At 48.2% G+C, this 26,547-nt stretch overlaps 1 protein-coding gene across 1 annotated transcript in view; it reads left to right on the top strand.

Annotated features, from left to right (window-relative positions):
• Positions 1–26,547, top strand: part of RGS11 (regulator of G protein signaling 11) — a 4,320,935-nt gene that overhangs the window by 1,568,784 nt on the left and 2,725,604 nt on the right. Inside the window, exon 8 of the mRNA XM_069646770.1 lies at positions 24,129–24,210. Within this exon, the coding sequence (XP_069502871.1) occupies positions 24,129–24,210 (82 nt within the window). The remainder of the gene's footprint in view (positions 1–24,128; positions 24,211–26,547) is intronic.

Here is a 26,547-nt window from a genome sequence, read left to right as displayed (position 1 = left end):
TTCCTCCTCAGAAACTCTTTCAACATTATCGGGACCCATGCACATTCAGGCCCTTCTGATTTCCACCGACAACACTCCACATCAGGTTCACTTAGCGATTGATTTAGGGGCTACGGGAAATTATGTAGACATAGCGCTAGCTACCTCACTTAACTTACCCGTTTTGAATAAACGACGGCCGGAACCTGTGCAAGCTGTTGACGGTTCGCCACTCATCTCAGGCCCAATCAAGCAGCAGGCAGCCCCCTTGACCCTTGTCATCCACGAAAAACATAAAGAAACCCTTTCATTTGATCTCATCACGACACCTCAATTTGGTCTCATCCTGGGTCTTCCGTGGTTGCGAACCCACAATCCAGTCGTTGACTGGGCCCAGAGCAAAGTGCTTTTTGAATCCCCCTATTGCCAAAATCATTGCCTGGTATACCCTGAGTCGGTGGCCTCCCCTTCTCAGGTTTTAGGCGCTTTGGCCCATTTGCAGCTCACGGATAAGCATGACATGGATTCCGACACTACTAACCATGTCGTGGGAATCACCGCTTCTGGCATACCTGCGGAATACGGGGATTACTTGGATGTTTTTGACCAAAAAAAGGCTGAACATCTCCCACCACACCGACCTTATGACTGCCCCATCGACCTCGTCCCTGACGCTGTAATACCCTGTGGTCGGATATATTCCTTGTCCCCCACAAAAGATCAGGCCCTCAAAGACTACCTTCAAACCGCTTTAAGAATAGGCCACATTCGTCCATCACAGTCCCCTGCTGCCAGTCCCATCTTTTTCGTCCCCAAGAGGGAAGGCGACTTACGCCCTTGTGTAGACTACCGCCGTCTCAATCAAATCATCATAAAGAACTGATACCCGTTTCCCTTAATAAATCCTCTTCTGGACAACCTCACTCATGCCGTTATCTTTACCAAACTTGATCTCAGGGGGGCCTACGATCTTATTCGAATCAGACAAGGGGATGAGTGGAAGAACGCCTTCTGTACCAGACATGAACTATTTGAATATACCGTCATGCCCTTTGGTCTCTGCAATGCCCCTGCGACATTTCAGAGATTCATGAATGCCATCTTCCATGACATCCTGGATACATATGTCATAGTATATCTAGACGATATTCTGATCTATTCCCCCTCACTCTCGTCACATGTAACCCACGTTAGAGAGGTGCTCCACAGGCTTAGGGCCAACATCCTGTTTGCCAAGCCTGAAAAATGCCTCTTTCATGTTACAGAGGTAGATTTCCTGGGGTTTCACATCACTCCTAAAGCTCTGTCCATGAATGCAGCCAAAGTTGATGCTGTTCTGAACTGGCTGGTACCCACAACGGTTAGGGCGTTGCAATCATTTCTCGGGTTCGCAAATTTCTATAGAAGGTTTATTGCAGGGTTTTCCTCTATAGCTGCACCACTTACTTGTCTCACCAGCCCCCGAGAACCATATGTTTGGATGAAAGCACAGGATCTGGCTTTCGAGACACTAAAGGTGGCCTTCACTTCCGCTCCTATTCTGCAGCACCCAAACCCTGATATGCCTTTTATAGTGGAAGCAGATGCCTCATCATTTGCATTAGTGGCTGTACTATCACAACATTGTCCTGCCTCAGGAATGCTGCACCCTGTCTCTTATCATTCCCGCAAATTCACCGCTGCGGAACAACACTATACCGTGACTGAGAAGGAATTGCTTGCTGTTAAGGACGCATTTCAGGTTTGGAGACACCACTTGTTGGGAGCAAAGAATCAAATTGTCTTTTATTCTGACCATCGTAATCTACAAGACCTGGCGAACCTGAAATGCGTAAACAGTCGACAAGTCCGTTGGCACTTATTCGTCTCCACCTATGACTTTGTCATACGTCATCGTCCTGGTACCGGTCATGGCAAAGCAGACGCCCTTTCACGTCTACAGGGTGGAGCTTCCCCTCCTGTGTTCCCTGAACACTTCTAGGGCAAAAATCATGTTATTTGTCTATGTACCCCTTCAACCGACCTTATCAGTTCCGTCCACAAATGGGCCTCTACACATTCCAATGACACGAACGAATGGGATTTAATGTTTCACGAGGGATTACCCTTTATACAGGGCCTACTGTTCCTCCCCAACACAGATTTGCGCATTCAGGCTCTCGAGTGGTCACACGACGCTCCAGTTAACGGACATCTGGGGCAGCAGAAAACCCTTGCATTGTTAAAAAGATGGTGTTGGTGGCCGTACATGCGCAGAGATGTAACTAACTATGTTTTGAACTGCCCGATCTGTGCTCAATGTAAAAATACGAAGGGACGTCCGTTGGGTCTGCTTCAACCACTACCCATTCCTCCTCGTCCCTGGCATACGGTAACAATGGACTTTATAACCGATTTGCCGAAGGTCCAGGGTCATGATACCATATGGGTCGTGGTGGACGCATTCACCAAGATGGCACGCTTCGTCCCATGCACCGGCATCCCTTCAGCACCGACACTAGCCAAATAGTTTTTTCAGTCTGTGTTCTGTCTTTTCGGATTACCTTCGGTTATTGTATCAGATAGAGGTTACCAGTTCACCTCTAGATTTTGGCATTCCCTCACCCACCTCTTGGGCATAGACGCTTGATGCTCGTCTTCATACCACCCCGAAACTGATGCCAGACTGAACGTGTCAATCAGACACTAGAACAAAATCTTCGCTGTCTCTCTCTACAACACCAATACACCTGGTACCAAGTGCTACACCTCGCCGAATTCGCATATAACAACGCACCACATTCTGCCACTGGATTTTCTCCATTCTATTCCATGTACGGTCAACATCCCAGAGTCTTTCCCGTCCCAGACTTGTCCACAGCATTAACTCCTGCAGCAGCCGGCTGCATTAGGGATCTGAAAGACGTACATGCTCAAACCCTGGTACATTTAAGGGAAGCCCAGACCACAATGTGCCACGCAGCCAATAGAAATCGTACCCCAGCCCCTTGCTATTCGATTGGGGATAAGTTCTGGTTATCCACTCGCCACTTACGAATACCAGGTTGTCGCAAGCTCCTTCCACGTTTTATAGGTCCGTGCTGAATATCAAAGGTCATCAATCAAGTGGCTTTCCGTCTAACCATACCCTCCTCATGGCGCATGTAGCCAATGTTCCATACTTCCCTGCTAAAGCCTTGCGGCCCCTCATGAGACCGCTTCTGCCACCAGCGCCACTTGTGCAGGGGTCCTCGGATGAGTATGAGGTGAATGAGATATTGGGATCGCGTCTTCGTAATGGGGTCTTGTATTACCTGATCGATTGGGCCGGCTTCGGCCTGGAGGAGAGGTCATGGGAACCTGCGTCTAACATACACGCCCCTCTTTTAGTGTCACGGTTCCATCGGGATCATCCGTCCTGCCCACGTGGACGTGGGCCTTTGCGTGGGGGTTCTGTCACAAAACGCACAACCACTTCCCAGCAGTGCCATACCTGTGGCAGTAACCCTTCCCGGGCGTGCCCCTTCAGAGTCCATGGCGCCGGGGTCCGCGCATGGGGTTAGGTGGCGTGTGGTGTCATGGAAACTATGGCCGCGGTGGAGCTGGGGAGGATCGGTCTCCACTGACCCGGCTTCCTGGTCACATGTGTTTAGGCAGCGCTCAGCCAATCCTGTTGCTGCTTCCCGGTTGCGAGGGTCACGTGACATGCAACACCACTCACGTGGCCCAATGAGAAAGCGATCACGTGACCCAAGCACAGGCTCAAAAGCACACTGAAGCCGATCCTCCACGCTTCTCAGCTGTTCTCAGCACCTCGAGTGGCGTTGTGTTTTCTGATCCTGATATTCCGGCTTTTGGACCTTGTTTTCTGGTGATTTTGGATTGCCTTTGCCTGCTCCTTGGATTTGTTACTCGGACTCAGTGTCACAGACTTTGGACATTTGGCTTGCACCTTTGGACTTGCTCTCTACGGATTTCGGACTCCTGGCTTTTGGAACTTTTGGGTTTTGCCTTCCACAGATCTTGGACCTTTTCTGCTTCGAACATTTTGGAACTGCTTCTGGAAACTCCTTTGGGTTCTAGTTTGTTCTGGACCTCAGCTGTGTATCCCGTCAGGTGCCTACTAAGGAGGTCCGCCTCCAGCGCTCCCTGATATCTCCCCATCCTAATTCATCTTACATGCTAGGTAGGTCCCACTCCGTTTTCTTTATTGTTGGTCATTTCCAGTCTCTTGTCTTGCACTCATACTTACCCACTTTTCCTTACAGCACCTGGTATCCGTGTTCCTGACCTTTCACACCTGTGGCCTCAATAATTGGTGAAGGAGTATACTATATCTCTCCTTCACTGGTGCTTGGGGACGGAGGTACCCATAGACATCGCAGAGGTTTTCGGCGTGACAGTGGGTCTTCATGCTGTTGGCTGATCTTTCTAGATTTCACTGAGCATAGGCAAAAGCATGTTGAAGGTGTTTTCTTACATTTTCAACATACTCATGTGTTGTGGAGGCATTGATCAATGTCTGCTCTTGGGTCATGTAGAGCAGATGCTGGGGAAGTACCATCCTGCGTCCAGTCATCAGCTCAAACGGTGACATTTAAGTTGCAGATGAAGGGGCAGATCTGATGGCCATTAGGACAAGAGGTGATCGGATATCCCAACTTGGCCCAGAATCTGCCACAAACTTTTTTAATATGCTCACAATGGTTTTGTTGTAACGTTCTACTGCACCACTAGAGGCTAGCCGGTAAGTAATATGTAGCTTCCTTTTAACCCCAAGTATCTCCCACATCTTTGTCATTACTTTGCTGGTGAAATGGCTACCTCTATCTGACTCAATCCTTTGGGGTAGTCCAAAACACGAAACGATGTGGTTGATCATCAGGGCAGCTGCTTTTTCTGCCTTGCAGTTTGGGGCCGGGAGACATTCGACCCATTTAGTAAATAAGCATGTCACAGTCAACATGTACTTATTCCCCCTAGAGGAGCGAATCACGGGCCCGAAAAAGTCGACTTGCAAATCTGACCATGGCAGTGTCATCCCCCTGTTTTGGAGAGGCGCACGGTGTGTGACGGATGTTGGCTGAAATTGTGCACACACAAGACACCTCTTCAAGTATAGATCGAGGTCCTGCCCCATATGTGGCCAGTATGAAACCTCTCTTAAGATTTCAAGTGTTGTATGAAACCCCCTATGGCCGGCTGTGGCCGCATCATGGGAGTGACTTAACATCAGGCTTCGGAATGAGCTAGGAACCACCCACTGATCATGGCCAGCTTGGGATTTCCTTACCAACAAACTGTCTTGGATTCGGAACATTTTTGGACATTTCATCAACACTCTGAGGTCCTCTTTCCCAATCGGTATCCGTCAGGGAAAAGTTCTCAGGGTCCTCAATGTGTTGATAAAACTTACCAATTTTTGGATCCCCTTTTTGAGCCGTAATCAAATCAGCATCTGGGGTCTCCTTACTCCATTGTGCAGTTGAGAGATAATTGTGAGCAGTTGTCTGGGACCTAGTGATAGCAGTGACCCGTATTTCCCCCAACATGGACTCAATCTCTATTAGATCCCCTTGGAGGGCCCCGGTTTTGGCCAGCTGATCAGCTAAGTCATTTCCAGTTTTGTCTGGTCCCTCTACTTTGTAATGACCCTTGATCTTTTTCCAGTAGATGGTCGTCCCATTCGAGGTGACCAGATCATCAATATTTTGAATTAATTTCCCATGTTTCAAGGGTTTGTTATTAGCAGATAGCATGTCTCTGGTTTTCCAATTAACCATGTGCTCCACGAACCCGTTCCGTACATAATCCGAATCTGTGATTATTACCAGTTCGTAGAGTTGATGTTGGACAGCAGTGAGGATGGCTTGATGCACAGCCATCAACTCTGCCAATTGACTACTTCGGGGACCAATCTTGTACCCAGCGGAGGGTTATGGGATCTCATTCACCCATGCATTCCCTACGCCGGCCACAAGTTCTTTTTCCCCGTTGTTGTCAACATGCTAAGAGCATCCGTCCACATAGACAGTGGGCATTCCCTCACACTTGTCTTCTTCAAAGACTTTGTGTGGGGAATTGAGGTATGCCTCCATGTTGTCCTTGATTTTTAGACTTTGGTCCTCGAGACAGTTTTCTCTGGCACAATCATGCAAGTAAGCCAGACCTTGCACGAGGGGACTCTTCTTGTTTTGGCCATATCTGACCTCCACAGGAAAGCCTTGCATTGACAGAATCCAGGAAGTAATTCGGGAATTACTCACATTTCCGGCCCGTATTCTGTCACTTTGGAGATATTGCAGAGGCCGGTGTGGAGTCTCCACTATGATGTCTTCCCCCTGGATAAACGGGCGGTAATTCTTCAATGCCCACACCGTTGCCAGGAGTGCCTTCTCACAATCGTTGACTTTTTCCTCCACAGAGGATAAAGTTTTACTCGCATAGGAGATTACTTTATTGACCTTGTCATGCTTTTGGTATAATACTGCAGTCAAGCATGTATTAGAGAACCCTGTCTCCAAGAAGCACTCCTTGTTTCTGACAGGGTAAGCTAGGCAAGGCTCTTGTGAGAGGCTTCTTTTGAGTTGTTTTACTGCCTCGGCTTGTTCTGGACCCCATTCCCACTTTACCCCCCCTTCAAAAGATGAATCAGGGGTCTGGTGATCTCTGCGTAGCCCTCAATGAACTTTCTACTGTAATTAGTCAGTCCAAAGAGGCTCCTTAGTTCCCGTTGAGTTGTGGGGTCTTTTAGTTTCTGGTGTGCTTCCACTTTATTTTCCTGGGGACAGAGACCCTGAGGAAAAATCTCATGCCCCAAGAAATTAACACGGGTTCTACACCACTGTGCTTTCTGAAAGGAAAGTTTTGCTCTAGCAGCCCTCAACTGTGTCAGAACATAATGGATCTCCACTATGTGTTCCTCCACAGTTGAGATTTTGATGAGGATATCATCTACATAGGCCAGGTTACCCCTCTCACCCATGTCGGGCATGGCCTTATGCAGAAAATTGTTGAACTCATTGCCGGAGTTGAGGTATCCGAAGGGAGTCTGGGTCCATGTGTATTGCTGGCCCCCAAAGGTAAAATCCAACTTGTATTGGTCCTCCCTACTGACAGGTACAGTCCAGTAGCCATTGGTCAGGTCTATTGCAGTGAATACCTGTAGGGAAGAGGCCATCAGGAAGTATGGACCCGTTTGTTGAGCTCCCTAAGGTCGGCGCAGAGTCTCCACTGGCCGTTTGGCTTCAATATCCCCAGCACCGGATTATTGAAGGTGCTGTGGACTGGACGGATTTTCCCACGGGACTCAAGGTTCTTAATTATTTCAGTAAGGGACTCCATTGATGCGAGAGGCAAGCGATATTGCTTTACAAACACTGGAGTCATACCAGGGTCCGTGGGAATTGTTGTTGTGTGGATGTCAGTGCGACCACAATCACTTGTGTATAGGCGCGTTATAAATGCCATATCATATCATATCATATGAGTCCACCGCAAAGAGATTTTGAAAATCCAAGAAAACTTGTTTCAACTTTTGCTTCTGCTCCTGAGTCACACAGGCATCAGCTAGGCTGACTCTCTCTTCAACCATCTGCCTGAAGCCTGGAAAGACTTCTGGTTTCGCTATCTCAGCAGCCTCCTCCAGCTGGGTGGAGAAGTCCCTGGTCAGAGTGGTGATTTGGACTCGTGGCTTCAGGTGGGAAAGGCAGCCCTCATGGACCTGGAAAATCACCTCATCCCTTCTGAAGTCACAAGTCACATCATCCTTGCCATAAGGGCAGGAAGTGTACACCAGGAAGTTCCCCCCATGCCGGGTAAAGATCCTGTCTGGTGTTGTGTTGTCATCACTGTCACTGTCAAAACAGTCCTTGGGGATTGGTCCTAACAGTTCATTACCTATATCAATGGAAAAAAGTCTGTCATCAACCACCATTCCAATAATGGTGCCTGCGGCTAGAGTAATACTCTTTAAGTCGCTGTTATCCACCTCTATTGGAATGGTGTCATGTTCTACATTGACTAGTGGTGTTGGGTTTACCCCCAACCCTTGCTGTTGGAGAGAAGCATTTAGATGAATATAAGCATCAGGGTTTTTCAATTTCTGTCCTCTTTTAACTTTCACTTCCAGGGAGAATTGTCGGGTCCTTTGAGACTTCCTCTCCAATCTGAATTTCAACTGCATAAGGTAGCAATTGAGCTGACCTAAATGCTTTCTCTGGATCATCAAAGCCCATGGGATTATCCGCTAATCGGGACCAAGCTTTGAAGTTTATTAGGTCCAAACTAATGGCAAAGCGATTGAGAATGTCACTGCCTAAGTAAAAGGCGGCAGTGACGTCTCGCACGACCCAACAATAATGGACTATGCTCTTGTTGCCAATGGAGATTTTGAGCATACACCTGCTTGGCAGGAGATGTTTGGAATTGGGTGTTTCCAGATCCATTTCCCATTTGTCTATCAGTTTGAACGTGGGAATGGCTGGATCTTTTGGGAGTTGGCGGAACATGGCTTCGCTGATGATGCTCTTACTGTTGTTCACACACACTTGGTCGAGAACAGAGTCCTTCCCTTCATTTAACTGAACAGGGATGAACAACTGCTCTCCAATTTGCTGAATATCAGCCATGCTCTGAGCTGATTTCACACTTTCCCCCCTCCAACCTCCCTATCTCCTCTCATGCTCGTAATCTAGGCGTTATATTTGACTCCCCTCTTTCCTTCTCACAACACATTTCACTTACCTCTCGCTCCTGCCGCTACCATCTATACAACATTCGCAAAATCCGTCCTTCCCTCACATTCCATGTGACCAAACTCCGTATCTCCTCTCTCATCTTTTCCCGACTATTCTACTGCTCCCCTTTATTCTTTGGACTTCCTGCATCCCAGCTTACCCCCTTAAATCCATTTACCATTCTGCTGTTCGTACTCTTTGTCTCCTTACCTCTCGTGATTCCATCTCCTCCTCGCTCTCTCATCTTCGTTGGCTACCTTTCCACTTTCAGTTAAAATTCTGTTTTCTCTGCCTTGTTTTTAAATCCTTACATGGTCTAGCTCCTCCTTATCTCTCCTCCCTTCTCACCTTTTAGTCCCCCTCAAGCTCTCTTCATTCTGCTGACCGTTTCCTCCTCACTGTACCTCCTTCCCCTTGTGCTTCTTCCAGGTTCCGCTCCTTCCAACTCCTCGCTCCTCTTCACTGGAACGCACTCCCTCTCTCAATCCGCTCTTCCAATACCCTTCCCTCATTTCGCACGTCCCTTAAATCCCTTCTCCTCCACTCTCCTCCTTGAAGATCTGTTTATTCTCTCATCCCCCCTCTCTCTCTCTTCTAACTCCTGTATCCCCACTCCCTTCTCATTCTCCCACCTTCCTATTCTTCACTTGTTCTATCCTTCTCTGTTCCCCCACTCCAATCCTACTTCCTCTCCACTTCCCCTTCTCCACAGTTAATTGCTTTCTGCACTGTTTTTGCTGTCGAATGATTCATCATGTAATTTTGCTCACATTGTTTATTGTTTATTGTTGTTCACTGTAGGAGTTGTTCCATTGTACAGCGCCTTGGTGTAAAGCGCTCTATAAATAAACAAATCAATCAATCAATCAATCTTTCTGGACTATTGGAGTGGGAATGTCTGATTGTGGATTGGTAAAGAATTTCAGAGTGTTTCCTTCCAGTGTGGAATACCACCTTAAACTGGAAGGAAGGTTGATTTTCAGAAAGAGAGAGGACCCCCCATCACCAGTCTGTTGTCCTACTGCTATTACTGTCACGTCTGGAATTTGGTTGTTCTGGAAGTGAAATTCTACTTGTTCAGATTTTTGTTCAACCATGTGGCATGTGCCGTTTAAACTAACATGGTTGACACTCTGTTTTAACTTTATTGGTTGGCTAGTCTGGGTCCAGAGGACCTTGTTTACGCAATCTATTACGGGTGACAACCTTCTCAGGAGGTCATTCCCCAGTAAACAAGGGGTGCCCTCTGGAGTCACTACTATGACCAGGTGTTTCACCTTGTGTCGCCCAATTTTAATGTCCAAATCCGCAGTCCCCTCGACGGGAATTTCCTTCCCATCAAAGTTCTGAAGTTGTCCAGGAAGAAAGGTGAGAGGAATTTGGTAATACTCCCCCCCTTCCTGAATTCAGTTCATAAAAGGCCTTTTTGGACAGAAGGGTAGCTTGGGATCCAGTGTTCACCAGTGCCAAAATTGTACCCTGCCCCTGTACTTGAACCGGGGCATAGTATCTTCCCTCCTTCTCCGCAAGGGGGCACAGATAATGCACATTTTTGGACAACTGATGGGCTAATTTTCTGGTTTTGGATATGGAGAGAGAAGAGATTTGGGCAGAATTCTGTGAAGAGTCTTGGGAATCTGAAAGAAAAAGTTCGCAACTGGAGATAGGAGAGGTTTTGAGTTCCCCTGTTTCCGGTTCTGGGCCGCCCCCCCCCCCTTTTGGAGGCAGTCACCAAGATGGGTGTGAACCAGGGGATTTTGATGCTGTTGGTTATGGGATGGGATGATGGGCGGCGCTAGCTCAGTCCCCACATCTACCCAGTCTGGATGTGAATCCCTTGGGACGAAATTTTTCTTTGGGAGGAGTTCCCCCATCTCTGAAGGAGAAGATTTTCCCAGGATCCTCTGAGGATCACTCTCCTTCAAATTGGAAGATTTTTACCTCCTCCTCAAAATGGGTCTGTTTGGGTCCTTTGTTTCTCCTACCCCCTCTCTGCTCCTTGGGTGGCAGGCTTTCAGGGGCAGGAGATTTTGTTTCCGGTTCCTGGGTTTCCAGGGGCTGTTTACAAGTGGGGAAGGAAGCTTCCTCCAAGGCTTTACACCCCCCCTCCCCTTGTGCCTCCTCCCTGGGAACCAGTACGTTATCGGGGTGCTGCCCCCATCATTGTTCTGGAGCACCAGATCCAGAGTTTGGGGCATTCTGTGCCGGCATGCTCATCTGAGGGTTCTGCTGAACCCTCAGCATGCAACCCAGATTGTGTGCCATATTTTGGACCTGGCGCTCAAGTTGTGAAACCCGCTCAGGCTGATACAGAGTTCTGTTTTCTCCCCTGGGCTGATCCCGGGAAGGGTAGCTATCCCTTCTCTGGTAGTACCCCGGGTTGGGAAGATTTGGGTACCCCTCCACCCATGGCCTGCCCTCTCCCAGATTAGGTGGTCTGGGCTCAGGGAAGTGGGGAAAGAAGGATGGATGATTTTGGGGTTGGAAATTTTGTGGGTACTTGGGGAAAAAGTTCTGCCCAGGATTTGGTGAATTTCCGCCCTCCTTGGGGGAAGTTAGGAGGGAAGTTCCCTGGGTTAGGTGCTTGGTTGGATCCTCCCTTGGGCTGGAGGAGTCCACACATAACCCAGGATGGGTCGGTTTCCCTTGTACCAGGGACGTACATAGTCAGGGGAGTGAGGGACCCCATTTGTGGGACTACCTCCTTGACTCTCTGTCTGTGACTGGCCCAAGGGCCTTCTGGGCTTGGAATTATTCTGCGCAGGCAAGTTTTTAGGCCCCCCCATCTCCAAATCTAAAATGGAGGCAACCTTTACCTCTGCCACCTTAGCAGCAGCAGGGGTGTTGGTCGGTTTGGGGCTTTTCTGGGAATTATTTTTATTTTCTATGGGCTTCTGCACCTCATAGATTTTGGTGGCCTGTTCAATGACCCAGTCTAGTGACTTTTTCTCATGAAAATCTCTCACTAGCTGGGTCATGATGCATTTTGGCAGCGCATGGAAAAACGTATTCACAAATTCTTTATTGTCCTTGCGCACCCATTTGGTAGTCTACGCAAAGGGACACTTCAACTCCTGCACACATTCTTGTGGGGCCTGATCTTCCCCACATTGCAAATTGTAGGCTGCCTTGCAAGCCTCTTGGGGATTTCTATGAACAGAAAAGTGCTTTAAGATGGCCGCCCTATATGTGGACCATCTTGAATGGTTTTGGTCCTCCAGCCCCGCAAAGAAACTGGAGTATTCTGGGGTGAATGTCCATTTTACGTACTGAATGCAGCTACTGCTGTCTTTCAAATGGAAAGACTCCATCATTTGCTCAAAGAGCTCTAAGGGTTCCCACACAGAATACTTGGCGTTCTTGTGATAAGGCGTGATGACACTCCTTATTGCCTTAATCTGTTTTAAGGGGTCCTTAAGCAAGGCCCTTTTTGCCTTATTCGCCTTCTTGGTTCGGGTAACCCTGGTCCATTCATCCTCTGACTCAGAAGCACTGCTCCCAGAGGTGCCCGTCTGATCTTCCAGGTTTTCCCAGATTCTGCGAGCCTGGGAATGGCTGGCAGAATGTGGGGACCTAGTCTCCTGTGTCCTGGGGCGCTCAGAGGAGTCTTCTTATTCCTCCTTGCTCCCAGGATTTGATGGGTACCCCGCCACTGTCCTAACTGAGCAGAGGTTTTCAGGATGCCCTTAGTGGGCCTACTCTCCTGGGGCTCCCCACTAAACTTCACATACTTGGGTGCCCATACTCAGATGCCTGCCCATCCATGCCTGGGAGGTACTGGTCCATGAGTCCCATATTTCTGATTGGGTAGTAATCTGCCATCCCTGTGGCCCTGGGCTCATGTGCGCCAGAGGACATGGGGGTGGCAGAGTCCAGGCACTGGGAGAGATGAAGGCCTCTGGTACTAGGGCTCCTGAGGTTATGCTCAGGTGTTTCCCTTTCCCAGCGAACCTCATCTCTATCAGTCCCTGCTCCCTGTTGCCATGCAAGAGCCTGAGCTTTCAGTTCCTCAATCAAGGCCTTACTAGACTCTATCAGTTTCTTTTGCATGGCAACCTGTTGCTGGAACCTATCATTGCGCTGGCAGAGAGCCTCATTCTCTCTCTGTGCTTCCTGGTTTGTCCTGGAGTACTGGGCCAGTCTTTGCTGCAGGAGGGTTACCTCCTGAGTCCCATCCCTACTGGCCTGCTCCTTTCTTGCCAGAGCATCTTCCACCCTCCTGGTGTGCTCCAACAAGTTTTGATGCTCTTTTTGGAGATCACCCAGTCCCTGGAGTGCCAGGTGATTTTCCTCCAGCTTCCCTTTTAAGTGGCAGACTTCCTGGCCTAAGGTGTCCCTTTCCTGAGCAAGCCCCTGCCTCTGTGCCACCAGGTCGTCCCTCTGCCTTTGAAGGGCACAAGCTTTCTGGCGCTCTTCATCAAACTCTGCCTGGGCGTCCATGTCTTTCAAAATCAATGTATTCCTTTCTGCCTTCACTCTATCTAGGTGGCTTTGCAGGGTGGCTACCTGCTCTGTGCATGCCCTGTTGAAGTCCAGTTGTTGCTCCAGTTTTTTCTGGCTCTGCAGTAGGGAGTCCAAGCCTTCTTGGTACTCCTTCTGCAAGGCCAGAATTCTGGTATCCTGGTCTGCCCTTTTCTGTTGTAGGATACCCATATCCTCTTTGATTTTAACCAAATATTGCCTACTTTCGTTTTCTGACTCCTGGCTCCAGCCTCTGCTCAGAAGAGTCCAGATCAGATTGGGCCTTCTCCAATGCCATCAGTTGCCTACTTGCCAGATCTTGGCCTTCAGCACATTTGTCCTGTATGGCTCCCATAGATAAATATAGGTATGCTGCAACCCTGGCAATCTTGTGCTCATCCTTGGCCTTAGGGGTCATATATAGTTCACTCAGGGCCACATGTAAGGGACCCTGATCTCTCCAGATATCTAACCCAGTTGCATTGACCTGCTGTGTGATCGCCTGCAACCACGTATTCTGGTCCTGCTCAGTCCACTCACCTCTCACAAATAGCTTATGTAAAAGGTGCTCTCTAGCTATCTTGATGTCTACCAATGTCGCCATTCTGGAAATTGATTTCCTTCCTGACTTACAGAAGTTAATTATTTTATTTTTCAAAACAGACCGTTTCCTGAGAGCGTTCCCTTTTGAGGGGTGCTTTTACAGTGTAACACAGCGTGGTAGCCCAACAGGATTTATGTATCCTGTCAGTTAGCACACTGTATTAAGCTGCACAAGTGGTAGATCTAATCCAGAAGTCCTGGCTGCCGAGCCCCCAATCTGTAAGTGACTTCAATTCAGCACTCCAACTAAGTCAATGCTTAGAATGGGATGCCCAATGGAAGCCCTTATTTATATATGTTTATGTCAAAGTTCTTTAAATCTGGATGAACCCTTATATAACGCTCCTCTCTTTGAATCCCCCTGACCTCACTGAGCCAAGAAGTAGGTTTGTTTTGCAAATTAAAAAGGTTTATTTGAAGAATTGAACAAGATATATATCACACTTTTATGAATACAATAATATCGGTAGAGCACACTTATGAATATGAGCGGTAATCAGCAATGGGTAAAATTAATGTCTCAACAATCTCTTTAATCAGTAAGGAGCAGGAATAGGAAGGATAAGGTAGCAGAGAATACTTTTATGGTTCAAGGAAATGCAAGATGGAAAAATGCAACACAGAAATAAACTTGATATGATTTCAACAGAAGACAATATGATCACTCTTTCCCCTGTGACTACTCACTCCCCCCCACTATGCAATATGAAGAGATGGAAATGAGGGCACACAGGTTTCAGGAATACAATCAATAATACAGTTCAATCCCAGTTCCCCCAGCACGCTTAGCAAGACAGGTATGATTTTAAAACACAGGTCAAAATGCTTTTGAATGTGATTGCAATGAATGGGAAAATCTGCTAAAATGATTTTAATTCACTAAAGGATATTCAGGATAAGTGATAGTTACTTTGGATTGGTTCAGGTCAACACTAGCAATGATTCATGAATGATTATCAGATTGAAAACAAAATTCAGCAGTTGAAAACAAGAAACAGCTATTTTGGCATGTGTTGAAATGGAGCTAAATTGCAATTTGCTGCAATTTTTCCACGTGCGTGAAACGCGATTACGGAAAAACTATAAGGAATTGGAATGTTGTTTTAGGTTTGTTGGAAAGCTCAGGATCTTAGCTTTAAAAGTTACAGGGGCTTTTGTGAAGGTAGATTTTTTTGAAATAAAGTCAAGATTTCAAATATGACCGATCGCGCTTTAAAGATTTACCAACAAGAAAAGGCTTAAACTAAGGAGCTATAAAGGAGCAAGACATTCAACGGGCAGCCACCAGGACCACGGTGCCACCGCTCTGATCTCTGTCCGTCAAAACACCTGTCCATCTTCAGAAAATATCAGCGCAGACATGATTATTGCTACAATTTTCAAGAATTATGTGGAGGAGAGAGAATTTAGGATAGACACCAGAGGTTCTATAATGCAGTTCTGCACAGGTTGAAATGGATTGAATATGATTACTTTAAACTAAGAGATGACTATGTACAGTTCTAGACTAAATACTCACTCCTAGGCTTTGGGATGGAATGGAATGGGCCCCGTCAAGATCTGGTCAAGGGTTTGACTGCACTTGCCACCGGACAGGTCTCAGGCACTGGGTTCTGCTCACAGCATGGCCTCTGGTCTGCTCGGTCTCTCGGATTGGATCGGATGGGTTCTGGGTTACAGCACTGTTCTCTCTGGGTCTGGATCTTGGTTCTAGCACAGGGTTCTTAGCTAGAAGCAACACATCTCAGCCAGGCTGTTGAATGGTTTGGTTAGGCCCTGAGGAAGTTTAGGGGTTAGAATCAGGTTTGTAGAAGATTCTGAAGCATGCTGAAAAGGGTTCATCTTGTGGGTTAGGCCTCTCTGTTTCAAGGTTTTAGAGTGTGGGTTCTAGAGTTTGGTTCTGGAGCTATCTGGAGTCTGGAGTCTAAGTTCTGGAGTCTGGAGTCCTGCAGGGTGCTTCGCCAAGAAATCGGACGATGAGTGGAAAAAAGTGTGTGTCTCTGGGTCTCAGCAGTCCCTATTTATGTCTTCCAAAGTGGGTGGGGAGGCTGACTCTCTATGCCCAACCCTCTAAGGATCCTGATAGGTCAGAGAATTTCATGTCCCTTGATTTGAGACAGGAGCAGTGTGTCATATGTGTCAGAGTGACACTGGCCCTCATTACGACCCTGGCGGAAAGTGACTGACCTGACCGCCATAGCGTAAATAGCGTTTCCGCCATTGCACGACGGAGCAAAGTGCGGCTCATTTCCCATCGGGCACGAGCACCACGCCATGGCGGAAGTGCAAAGTCCGCTATGGCGGAAATGACCCCAAAACGGCCCACACCGCCGCCGTACGGCGCCCTAGGTGCAATTCCGCCACCCATCTTAGCGGTCACCGCAATGAGCGGCAATCGGAAAGTACGGTGACCGTAAATATACGGAAACGGAAGTAAAAACATGGTCCCGGAATGGGAAACAGCACGCCGTACACCTATAAAAACACAATTTCCACACAACCATTAAAAACACTACCCTGAGACTCATCCCAACCCGTCATCCACCCTAGTGAAACCAAGAAAAATGGGAAAAGTAGCTAAGAAAGCGTGCGACCGCAAGCGGCAGGTCCACTTCTCCCGTGAGGAACTCACCGTGCTCACAGAGACCCTCCAGGAGAATGCTGGCGTCGTCTTCTCCACACAAATGACCAGGACGGCACTTGCGAACAAGAAGGCTATATGGGCCCTGGTGGCACAGCGGGTAAGTGCGGTGGGGACCGCACCCCGCAACCCACAGCAATGCAGAAAGCGATGGGACGACTTGCGGATACGCGTCCGGAGCATACTTTCTGCCAACCGAAACATTGCCACAGCTACCGGGGGAGGATCGGAATCACCCATCAAGTTGACCCCCTGGGAAGAAATCTGTGCCTCCACCATTGGAATGGAGAGTATAGAGGGAGTCGGAGGGATGGAGAAAGGAGTGCAGACATCCGAAGAATCAGGTAGGTGGGCCAAATAAAACAATGCCAAATCCACAATGTCCAATCATGTGAAGTACCATGTGTCCACATAGTGCAACAGTAACACATGTCCAGGAGAACGTCCACATACATAGGCCTGATAGCACACTTTAAAAGTCACATTAAATACATAAATAATTTAAAATCCTAAAAACACCATCTACACGTGCAGCAGGCACTCCCTAACTGCAGGCTGCAAAACAACTGCATCCTCAATCCACACAAAAATGAAACCACCACCAAGGCCCCAACCCAAATCACCCTCAGGTACCACCCCAATGCATGTGATACATTGCCATTCCAATTTCCACAGACCCATTTATAACGCTCGCCCTCCTTTACTCCACCACAGGGTCCGATTCAAACGACGAGCTCCAGAACACCCCTCCCAGCAGACCTGCAAAGAGGGCCAAGACCAACGGACAAAGACCCTCCACCTCAGCTGCACGCATCAAGACACGGCAGCAGCACAAATCAAGTGGCAGCACACAGGAGGGAACTTCAACAGGCACCCCAGCAGCCAGCATGCCCACAACAGCACCACCACAGGTCCCCCCAATGGATGCCACAGAAGGCACTGCTTCTGGTGGCAGCAGCACCATAGGTGACACTGCATTAATGGCAGCATGCTCCGACACAGAAAACGGGGATGTCGAAGTAAGATCCATCCATGACCTGTCTCAATCCCCCTGTCTGTTCCATCCCGTACACCATGAGGATACCACGCAGGGGCACCCACAAGACGACGACTGGCCATCCCCCACAAGCCCTGTGGCAAGGCAACATGAGGTGACCAGCCCCTCTGTGACACCACCGCAAATGGCCATGGCACAGCAGAGGCAACAGTCCCTCGACCAGGTGATCGTGCAACAGCAGCAACTGGCCACGCTCCTCAAGGACCATGCTGATGAATGTGGGGGTACTAAGGCAGCCATAGAAACATCAACTGAGACACTTAGGGCAGAAATGGAGAGAAGTACAGAGACACTAAGGGCACAAATGGAGAGAAGCACCGAGAGTCTGAGAGTAGAAATGGAGAGAAGCACCGAGAGCCTGAGAGTACAAATGGAGAGAAGCACCGAGAGCCTGAGGGGGGAACTGCATGCGACGTCCAAAGACGTATGTCCTGAACTTGCCGCTGTGCGCCGTGTGCTCACTGAGCTCTCACAAACCCTTAGGGACATGCATGGACGTGAGCAGGCAGAGACATCATCCGTTGCAAGTTCCGTCCAGGGCAGCCCCCAACGTAGATCTGGGAGGAACCTGCGCTCCACAGGCAGGGGTGCCCCTGATACCCGGAGAGGGGGCTTGCAATAGCGACTGCCCACTGACAATGAGCATCTTTGGACACTGGTGTTCGGGGGGGAGGTAGGAGGGTGGAGGGGGTGTGTGGGGCTCACTTGGGTGGCGGGTCGATGGGGTGTGTAACATGATTTCACATATGCCATAAACAATGCACGATCATCCAATGAGATGTGTGGACATTGATCTTTGTGTACGAGGCCATTATAGGCGTACAGTCCATATTGTGCATGTTCCAGACACACACAGTGCCACAAGTCCCGTGTCCATGTATCAGCCACCAGGCGTGAGTGCTAGAAGCATGCATCTATGATATGCTGACGAATGTCACGGCCCTCCTGTGCCTCGCAGACTCCTTGAGGTGCTTCCACATCCCCACCCTCATCATGACCATCTTCAGGTGCTTGCAGTTCTGCGTCAGGGGGCATGGGCACATTTCTACGTACGCACATGTTGTGTAGCATGACACATGCCATGACCATCTTTGCAACCTTCTCATGGCGGTACAGGAGTGCCCCGCCAGACCTGCTGAGGCAGCGGAAACGAGTCTTCAGTAGGCCGAATGCCTGTTCTATGACTACACGGGTACGTGAGTGGGCATGGTTGTAGTCCTCCTCATGCTGGTCCTGTGGGTTCCGGAGTGGTGTAAGGAGCCATCTCTTCAGTGGATACTCGGCATCACCTGTATGTGGACAATAAAGGATGTTTGTGGAATGACATTGCTACGTACGCACCCCCCCCCCCTTCCTGCCAGGTCATTGCCGCATCACATACCCCACATTATCATGCATGAAATGAGACTCACCGAGTAGCCAGGATCTGTTCTCTGCGTGTCGCTCCATGTAGCGTGGTATTGTAGAGTTCCTCAAGACCATAGAATCATGGGTTGATCCAGGAAATCGGGCACAACAATGTGTAATGATCCTGTTGGAGTCACACACCATTTGTACGTTCAGAGAATGAAATTGTTTTCGGTTGCGGTACTGGGCCTCCATGGCATGTGGGACGACCAATTCCACATGGGTGCAGTCGATGGCACCAATGCAACCCGGTATGCCGCCAAGTGCATGGAATCCCACTTTTGCGTTCGTAATTTCCTGCTCCGAGCGTGGTAGAGAGATGTAGTCGTCTGCGTGCCTCAGGAGGGCATCGAGCACTTGCAATAGTGTCCGTGAGAACAGTGGCTGTGAAATGCCATGCAACTGTCTGACTGTGTGCTGGTAGGTGCCTGTGGCCAGGAAGTGGAGTACAGACACCACCTTCAGTAGGGGTGGGATGGCGGTTGGGCTATCTATCATGCTGACAAGGTCAGCCTGTGTCATGTCCACAATGGCGGTTATGGTGAGCCGGTCCAAACGGTAGAGGGTGTGGATCTGCTCATCAGTGAGGTTGAACGGATGTGCTCGGAGGCGTGGGATTGCGGGCTGCCTGCGTGGTGGTAGTGGCTGTGCTGGCGGCCCTTGCTGGCCCTGCCTTGCCCTCCTCCTCCTCCTGCGTCTCCTGCGGCCGGTTGTTGTAGTAGTTGGGGTTCGTCTTCTTCTTGAAGTTGGAGTACTTGCAGTGCTATCAGGTCCCCCAGGGCCAACATCGCTAGTCCTGCCGGTAGCATTTCGGAGTGGGTGTGGTTGTGGGAGGGGGTTGGGTGTGCAATTTATGTGTTTTCAGGCTGTATAGCCTTCACCTGTGGTGATTCATTCCACCTGTGCAAGCTGCAATCCCCTTTGGGCTTGCACGTCCCGCACACAACGCTGCAATTCGACGAATGGCATCTTGCTATTACAATCATGTATTTGTTCCCGATGGCAGTGTAATATTGGTTCATATGTTCATTCTGCTATGGTCCCATTGTTTCACATACTATCTTTGCAGTCGCGAACAGACTTGTGAAGGGTCAGTGGAATGTAGTATTCGAGTAACGGTGGACCCTCATGCAACACTGTACCGAGGTTCACCGACGGGCGGGGCGTCCCAATTGTGAGTGAAGCCAGTTGCCATTTTCGCACACAGCCGCACTAGATGGATTAATTTGTGATTTCAAGCAGTCACAGTTGCCTTTTCAACGTGATGTTGCAAATGAGGAATTCGAAGGACGGCGCTTTCGGTTTTCAGCTAGCGGCGAGGAGATGCCCACAGGTCTGACTGCTAATATAACGTTCTATTGTTCAATGTCCTTGGGACAGGGGCCATGGCGAGAATGCAATGATTGATATGAATAGTATGGGATGCGCAATAGCGTAGTGGACGATGAGGCCGGACGTTCCCAAATACATGTTACTTCACAACACTGGAATTACGGGCTGGAGCACAGTGGATTTTGCAGACTGCATAACGCACAGACTCAATGGAAATTTCACATGTTATGTGAGTATGAAATCAGGCGTTTTCATACCGGGATGAGGGAATGATGTATGGATGCATGGACAGATGATTTAATACAGAGTTTGCCATGTACAGGGCTTCTTGGAATCTATCCACTTCCCCTGCGCTATGTGATGCAGAGCTGCCATAGTGGGACCATCGTCTATCTGCCCTTGTTGAACCCTCCCTGTCTCGACGCGCCTTCAAACACTTGTGTCTATGCACGTTACTAATCCCATCTGATGGATTCTGTTTTAACAGACGCATGCACAAAAACACTCCTTTGTAATAGTGTTTTCACCTCGATATATATAGTTATGATTCGCAAGTGGTTTTTGGGTGGAAATAATCCTTTGGAGTGGGCTAGCATGCATATGGCTGTGGATTTAGTGTGATCATTGAAGTGAGTAATTCAAATGAAGTTCGGATGCCCATACTATTCTTTTTCATTTCATTTGGGTGACAGGTATCTCCTCCCCTTTTGCCACTGCCATCTGTATGCCACTCCTGCAGATGGATTTTACTCCCGACACCTGCTGCTTCGTGTTAATCAGTGGAGCACCATTACGATCTTATGGGATGATCGCCAATGGGCCACATGCCCTTACGCAGTACTAGTGGCTAGGAGCAACATTTCGGCCTTTCAGCTGGACTAGTGCCTACCTAATGGGACGGCCCTGCGGTTCTAGGCGCTTCCATGTTACCTTTTTGAACGTGAATGTAGCCCCTGTGTACCATGAAGGAACAGGGCGTCACACAAGAAGAAGCTGGTCATTTATTGCGGATGCAGCCCACAATGATGAAATCTATTTTGGAGTTCATGACCTAATGGCTGTATGGGCTTGGTGATTTTGTTGTGCATTAAATTTCTATTCTGATATGAACCGTGTAGCGTTCTTCTTTGCAAGTGATGTAGCATATTCCTATTTGTGGAGCGATGTATTGTGAGGAGATCTGCATTGGGTTCCAGCTTCTGAGTATAGTTGCGTGGTACTGTACTGGGCGCGTTTGCCTACGAAGCCCAGTGTGGTCAGGGATAGGGGCTGCCGATATGACTGTTTTAATGATGTCATGCTCAGGGGCGGGGGATTAGCATTTGTGTAACAGATGCCGGTCAGCCAGGTGGATTGGTGGAATGATGTGATTATCAGAATATGGCTGGTCACAGGTGCCTGTGTTTGGTGCGTTTCTTGGAGGGAGACTGTGGTCATGTCCATTTGAATAGCTTCTGTGTTCGTGCCATCTGTGCCCTGCAGCTCCCATTGGCCCCTCTTGAGATGAGCCTGGCTGCTCAGTCACTCTGCCCACTTGTGTGGTAGATGCTTATGCTGATGGTTGGTTTGTTTACTGGCAGGAGTACAGGGCTGGTGCAGTCTCACTCAGGATACTGCTTTGGATGTTGCCTTACACTGGTGTCAGTCGATGGGGGGGCCTGTTTTTGTTTGTGTCATTTTTCTGTTCATGTTGCTGGACTTGACCCTTCACATGCCTGTGCTGCATCAGTGCGGCAATGGTGCCATGGCAATTATGGATGGCCACTCACAAGGCACTTGGAGCCCCTAGATTCATTTGTTCGTTGGCAGGCATGGGTGACTTGTACATTTCACTGGTTGCATTGTGTGTCTTCATTGCACCTACGAGGAGTTGTGCAATGTGGCCAGGGAGTGGTGCACAGGCACTCAGTATGGCCGTTTACGGTTGGTTCGCGATGCCGTACTTCTCACCATGGCGGAATGGTACTTTCCGCCGTGCTTGATGGCGTTAGGTACATGTCCCCTAGGGTCAGAATTCGCGTACCGTTGCGCCATGGTGGTAATTACGGTTTGGCATGGCGCGCGTGCGCGTACTTGGTGCAGTTAGCGTTGGCGTTCACTACGGTGTCGCTAATGGCATCGTACTTTACGGTGACGGGTCATGATCGCACCGAGCGCTATTCGATGGCGGTATTGCATTTCCGCCATCGTTTTTCGATTTCCGCAAGGGTCGTAATGAGGGCCACTGTGTTTTATGGCTTAACTGAAATCCCTTCCCTTTGCTTTCACATAGAAAATACATTTTTCCCCAAAAATCTATTTCCATGATGCACAAGTTGTTCATAATAGATATACACATCACAGATTAATTAAGGCATCTCTCTGTTCAAGTCCCATGTTCCTACGAACTTGGGTTCAGAAATGACAACTTATTTGCACTTTTGGTGGGTTTCCCAATATTGGTTCTGCACCATATTTTACACAGGCATACACACTCCATCTGAGCACATCTCTGTAATTTTTCCTGTTCCTAGCATAAATCTAGTAGCTACAACATGAATATATTCCGGGGTTTCGTCTTTGAACATCGCACAGATTCCAGCTTAGTCTTAAGGTGTGAGTGATTTTTTCATTTTAAGAACCTCAAAGTTTCCCATTTTTGTCAGCTTGGTACAATTTGTTATAAGCATTTTTATAAAACATACATTTGCTATCAATTCAATTCACATCTCAGTCTGGTCCGCCCCTAGAGCCGGGCTGACTCAGAGGGTCACATGTCTTGTTTCCTGCCAGAGCAGTTGTTGACCAGTCACACCCAAATTAGCATTCCTATTCAGTTGAAAGACTCTGTTGTCTCTTTCTCCTGCCAGCAGAGGAATCCCCTCCCCATCTGATTAACATGTCCATGCAACATCCTCCCTTTTGGTGGAAAGGCCCAAGGTGTGAAGGGTTCTCAGGGAAAGACAGCCTCTTGAAAGTTTTAACTAAATCAGATTACCTTCTGGTCAATTGCAACATAGTTCCTTGTAAAAAAGATACATTTATAAACTTAAAATAAGCAACATATCTTTAAATCAAGTCTTTTTCATGAGATCACTGTGTGGCACTCTGATGGAATTCTCTTCTTTTGGCATAGTTTGGGTTCAATTGTTCAACTTTACACAAAGAGGTTGGATCTTTTAGGTGCTTTGTGAGCCATGATTTTAACAATTTTTGACAATCAAGAACATGGATTTTCCAATAGCTCTGTGTTTCTTTTTCAATCAGCATTGCTATTTCCAAGTGGTTTCAGGCTACTTTGTGGGTAGCCCAATGGTGGGTGTTGGCCAGTGATCTCCTGTGATCACTACTGACATCGGCACAAAGTAGATGGTGGCCTATTTTTCTGGTTTTCACTGGACAATTTCTGGTGATTTCTAATGAGCAGCATGCTTTCCAGTGGCCATTATGATGTTTCCGCTGGCAGCAATGCACAGTGATGTTGCAGGGCTTGGATGAGTGGGTTGATACATCCCACACACACAGGTAACAGGTACTCCTGACCACCATCCATCAACACTCAAGGTTTCTGCTTATACCTTCCCGCTATCTGACTAACTAACGCTGCCCTCCTTTCTTACAGAGCCATGCAGAGCGAGCCCATGATTATTAGCAGAATGGCGCTACATAAGAACACTTTACATGACATTATATATGTCACAGTAGAGAGGGTTATGTACATTTAGGTAGAAGGCATGGCAATATAATAGCAAAGACCAGAGACCGTGTTATCCAGCTATTGACTGAAGATGAGCTGCTGAGTGCATGCCTTACCTGACAGATAACGGTTGAACGCAGGGTTGGATTGATGGGTTAGCCTCAATCCTATCTGCATGCTGTAAGATGTCCTATGCTTGTGATTGCCTGAATGTAACCTATGTGCCTCACTGTGATGCTCTATTTCCATTGACAGGGCAGCTAAGCAGCGACGGAAAGGAGATCGTATTGTCATAGACTGCCAGGAGCAAGCATACTGGCTGGTAAACAGGCCCTTGGTGAGTAACATATAATGCATGTGCAGTGTCAAAATGCCTTGAAGCCGCCACTGTCAAAGCTCATAATTTGCTATAATGCTGGTGCGAGCCGCGGACAAATTAGGTTTCCTAAAGAATGTCTCAGGAATCCCCAAGCTTATAACTCATATTGTAAGATTCAAAGTGTAATAATAACTCGCAGGAGTTTTAGATTTGTAACCAGTGTTTCTTTCTGCCTTAGTCCCTGGCATTTGGAGTTCTTATATGCTGGTTTCCCACCCCAATCCTGTTTTAGTATTTACTTCAAGTGGAGGGTACATTTGGATGGCTGAAAATGTCTTGTTTTCAAAACAAAAGGAAATGTATTCTTGGTGCTTGTCCTTCAGATAAACATGGCTATCTATGCAGCAATGTGTAATGTTAAGCTTTCCCATCATTGGGCCACATTACAGAAACCTTTCACTGGTGCCAGTGCAATTTTGCTCAATATTAACACTAAGACGAAGTTTGGCATATTTCAAAAAACATATGCTTTCAATACATTTCTGACCAGGTCAAAGTGTGCCCTCGCGCACATTTTGATCCGAATAAGCACCAGGGAACCTTTGCCCTGATATAAACATGTATTGAAGGAATAGAGTGTTGCTATAGGACAAACTTTTCCCTTTGGCTAAAACTGTACAAAATTGCACTTGCACCAGTGCAAAACTTCTGTAATCTGGTTCCTGGTTTCTAGGGTTATTCCGGGCATACAGTTACTTTTAGAATACCAGGACTTTGCTTGACACCTGCCCAAAATAAATATTACACATACAGATTTGCCTTTATCTCTCGAGGAAGATGCTAGTAAAATATTTTCACACATACGTGCTGCTGCTGTTGGAAAGACTGTTCAAGCAATAAATCAGTTTCTCTTTCACGTTTTGCAATTTTGTTATTGGCATGCGCTGCTTCAATCTGGAATACAAATGGATGAACAAATGGATGAACATTTTAGTTGAATAGCTACAGCCTCCAGCCCCTTCCTTTCTTGAGACCACTTATTTATTTATGTTTCATTTTTTTGGGGCATTTATTGTGCGTGGACCTAGCTTCGAGAAGAGGTATTGGGGGGCAGTGTTATTGATGGGTCAAGGTGAGAATTTTGATGGAGATATGGTCCTTCACTTGCAGCCAGTGGGCGTCTCTCCTGGCATGTAAGATGTGGTCTGATTTTTTTACTCCCAAACCAGAATGGAAGGCATTGTGAGGAGAGAGTTGCAATAATCCAGCTTGGAGCAGATGGTGGCTCGTGCAATGGTGAGGCAGTTGTCGGTGGAGAGGTAAGGGTGCAGCTGTTGTTATGTTTGGTGGTGTATTCTTATGAAGAGGCGATGGAGTTCACATTCTTAGAGAAGGAGAGAGTGGAGTCTCCAGGTGGACACCCACGCTGTTGACCACTCGGGAGACAGGAATGGAGTTATTGTCAATGGTGAATTGGGAGTATTCTGGCCGAGGTTGGCCAGGTGTGCTAGATTGCTGACAAGAAGGAGCTCAGTTTTGTCATCATACAAACAAAGTCCATAGGTTGCCATCCAGGATTGGATAGATTCATAGATGCAGTTGACTTTGGCAGTGTCTTGGTGGTGGATGCCAAAGAGGGGGATGAGGATTTGGGTGTCGTCGGCAGCGTTATTATAATTGATTTGGAGAACAGTTTTGCATCTATGGGGGTGATAAGAACAGAAGAGAGAGGAGTAGAAGGGATGAGGGGGCAGGAAGGGATGGTGATGATCAGTGGATGAAGGAAGCACAGTATAGGCGGATGAAGAGTAGAGAGCCACCACGCAGGGGCTTACCTTGGGCTTTGGGCAGACAGAAGGCAGGTGGGAGAGCCAGGGCTGGCCAAGGGACTGTAGCAGTGAGGTTGAATAAGGCGGGCATAGCAAGATGCTGGAGGGTAGCCATTGTGGTTGAGAAGATCAAGGGTGCACTGCGCACCTTTAGTGCAAAACACCTTTGGCACACAACAAAGCACCCTTAGCCTGTGCAGGCTTTGCCGAAGAGGACTCGCAGGCAGGTTTTAAGGCAAGAGCAGCATTGATGCATAGGGTGTGTGGCGTAGTTGTAGCGAACGTTGACCGGACAGCGTAACCAGTGGACCTGCAGCGCACAACACTGCGCCCCTAACCTGCGTGGGCTCCCCCACAGAGGGCTCGGCGGGCAGGTTTTAAGGCAAGAGCAGCATTGATGCATAGGGTGCGTGGCATAGTCATAGCAGACGTTGATCGGGCAGCATAACCTGTGGACTTGCGGCACACAACACTGTGCCCTTAGCCTGTGCGGGCTTCGTCGCAGCAAAAGGCTCGGCGGGCAGGT

The sequence above is a fragment of the Ambystoma mexicanum genome, chromosome 2q, assembly GCF_040938575.1.
Source record: "Ambystoma mexicanum isolate Mex_15411 chromosome 2q, UKY_AmexF1_1, whole genome shotgun sequence".
NCBI classification, from domain to species: domain Eukaryota; kingdom Metazoa; phylum Chordata; class Amphibia; order Caudata; family Ambystomatidae; genus Ambystoma; species Ambystoma mexicanum.
Note: the sequence above shows the minus strand (reverse complement) of the source record. Positions and strands in the feature narration are given on the sequence as shown.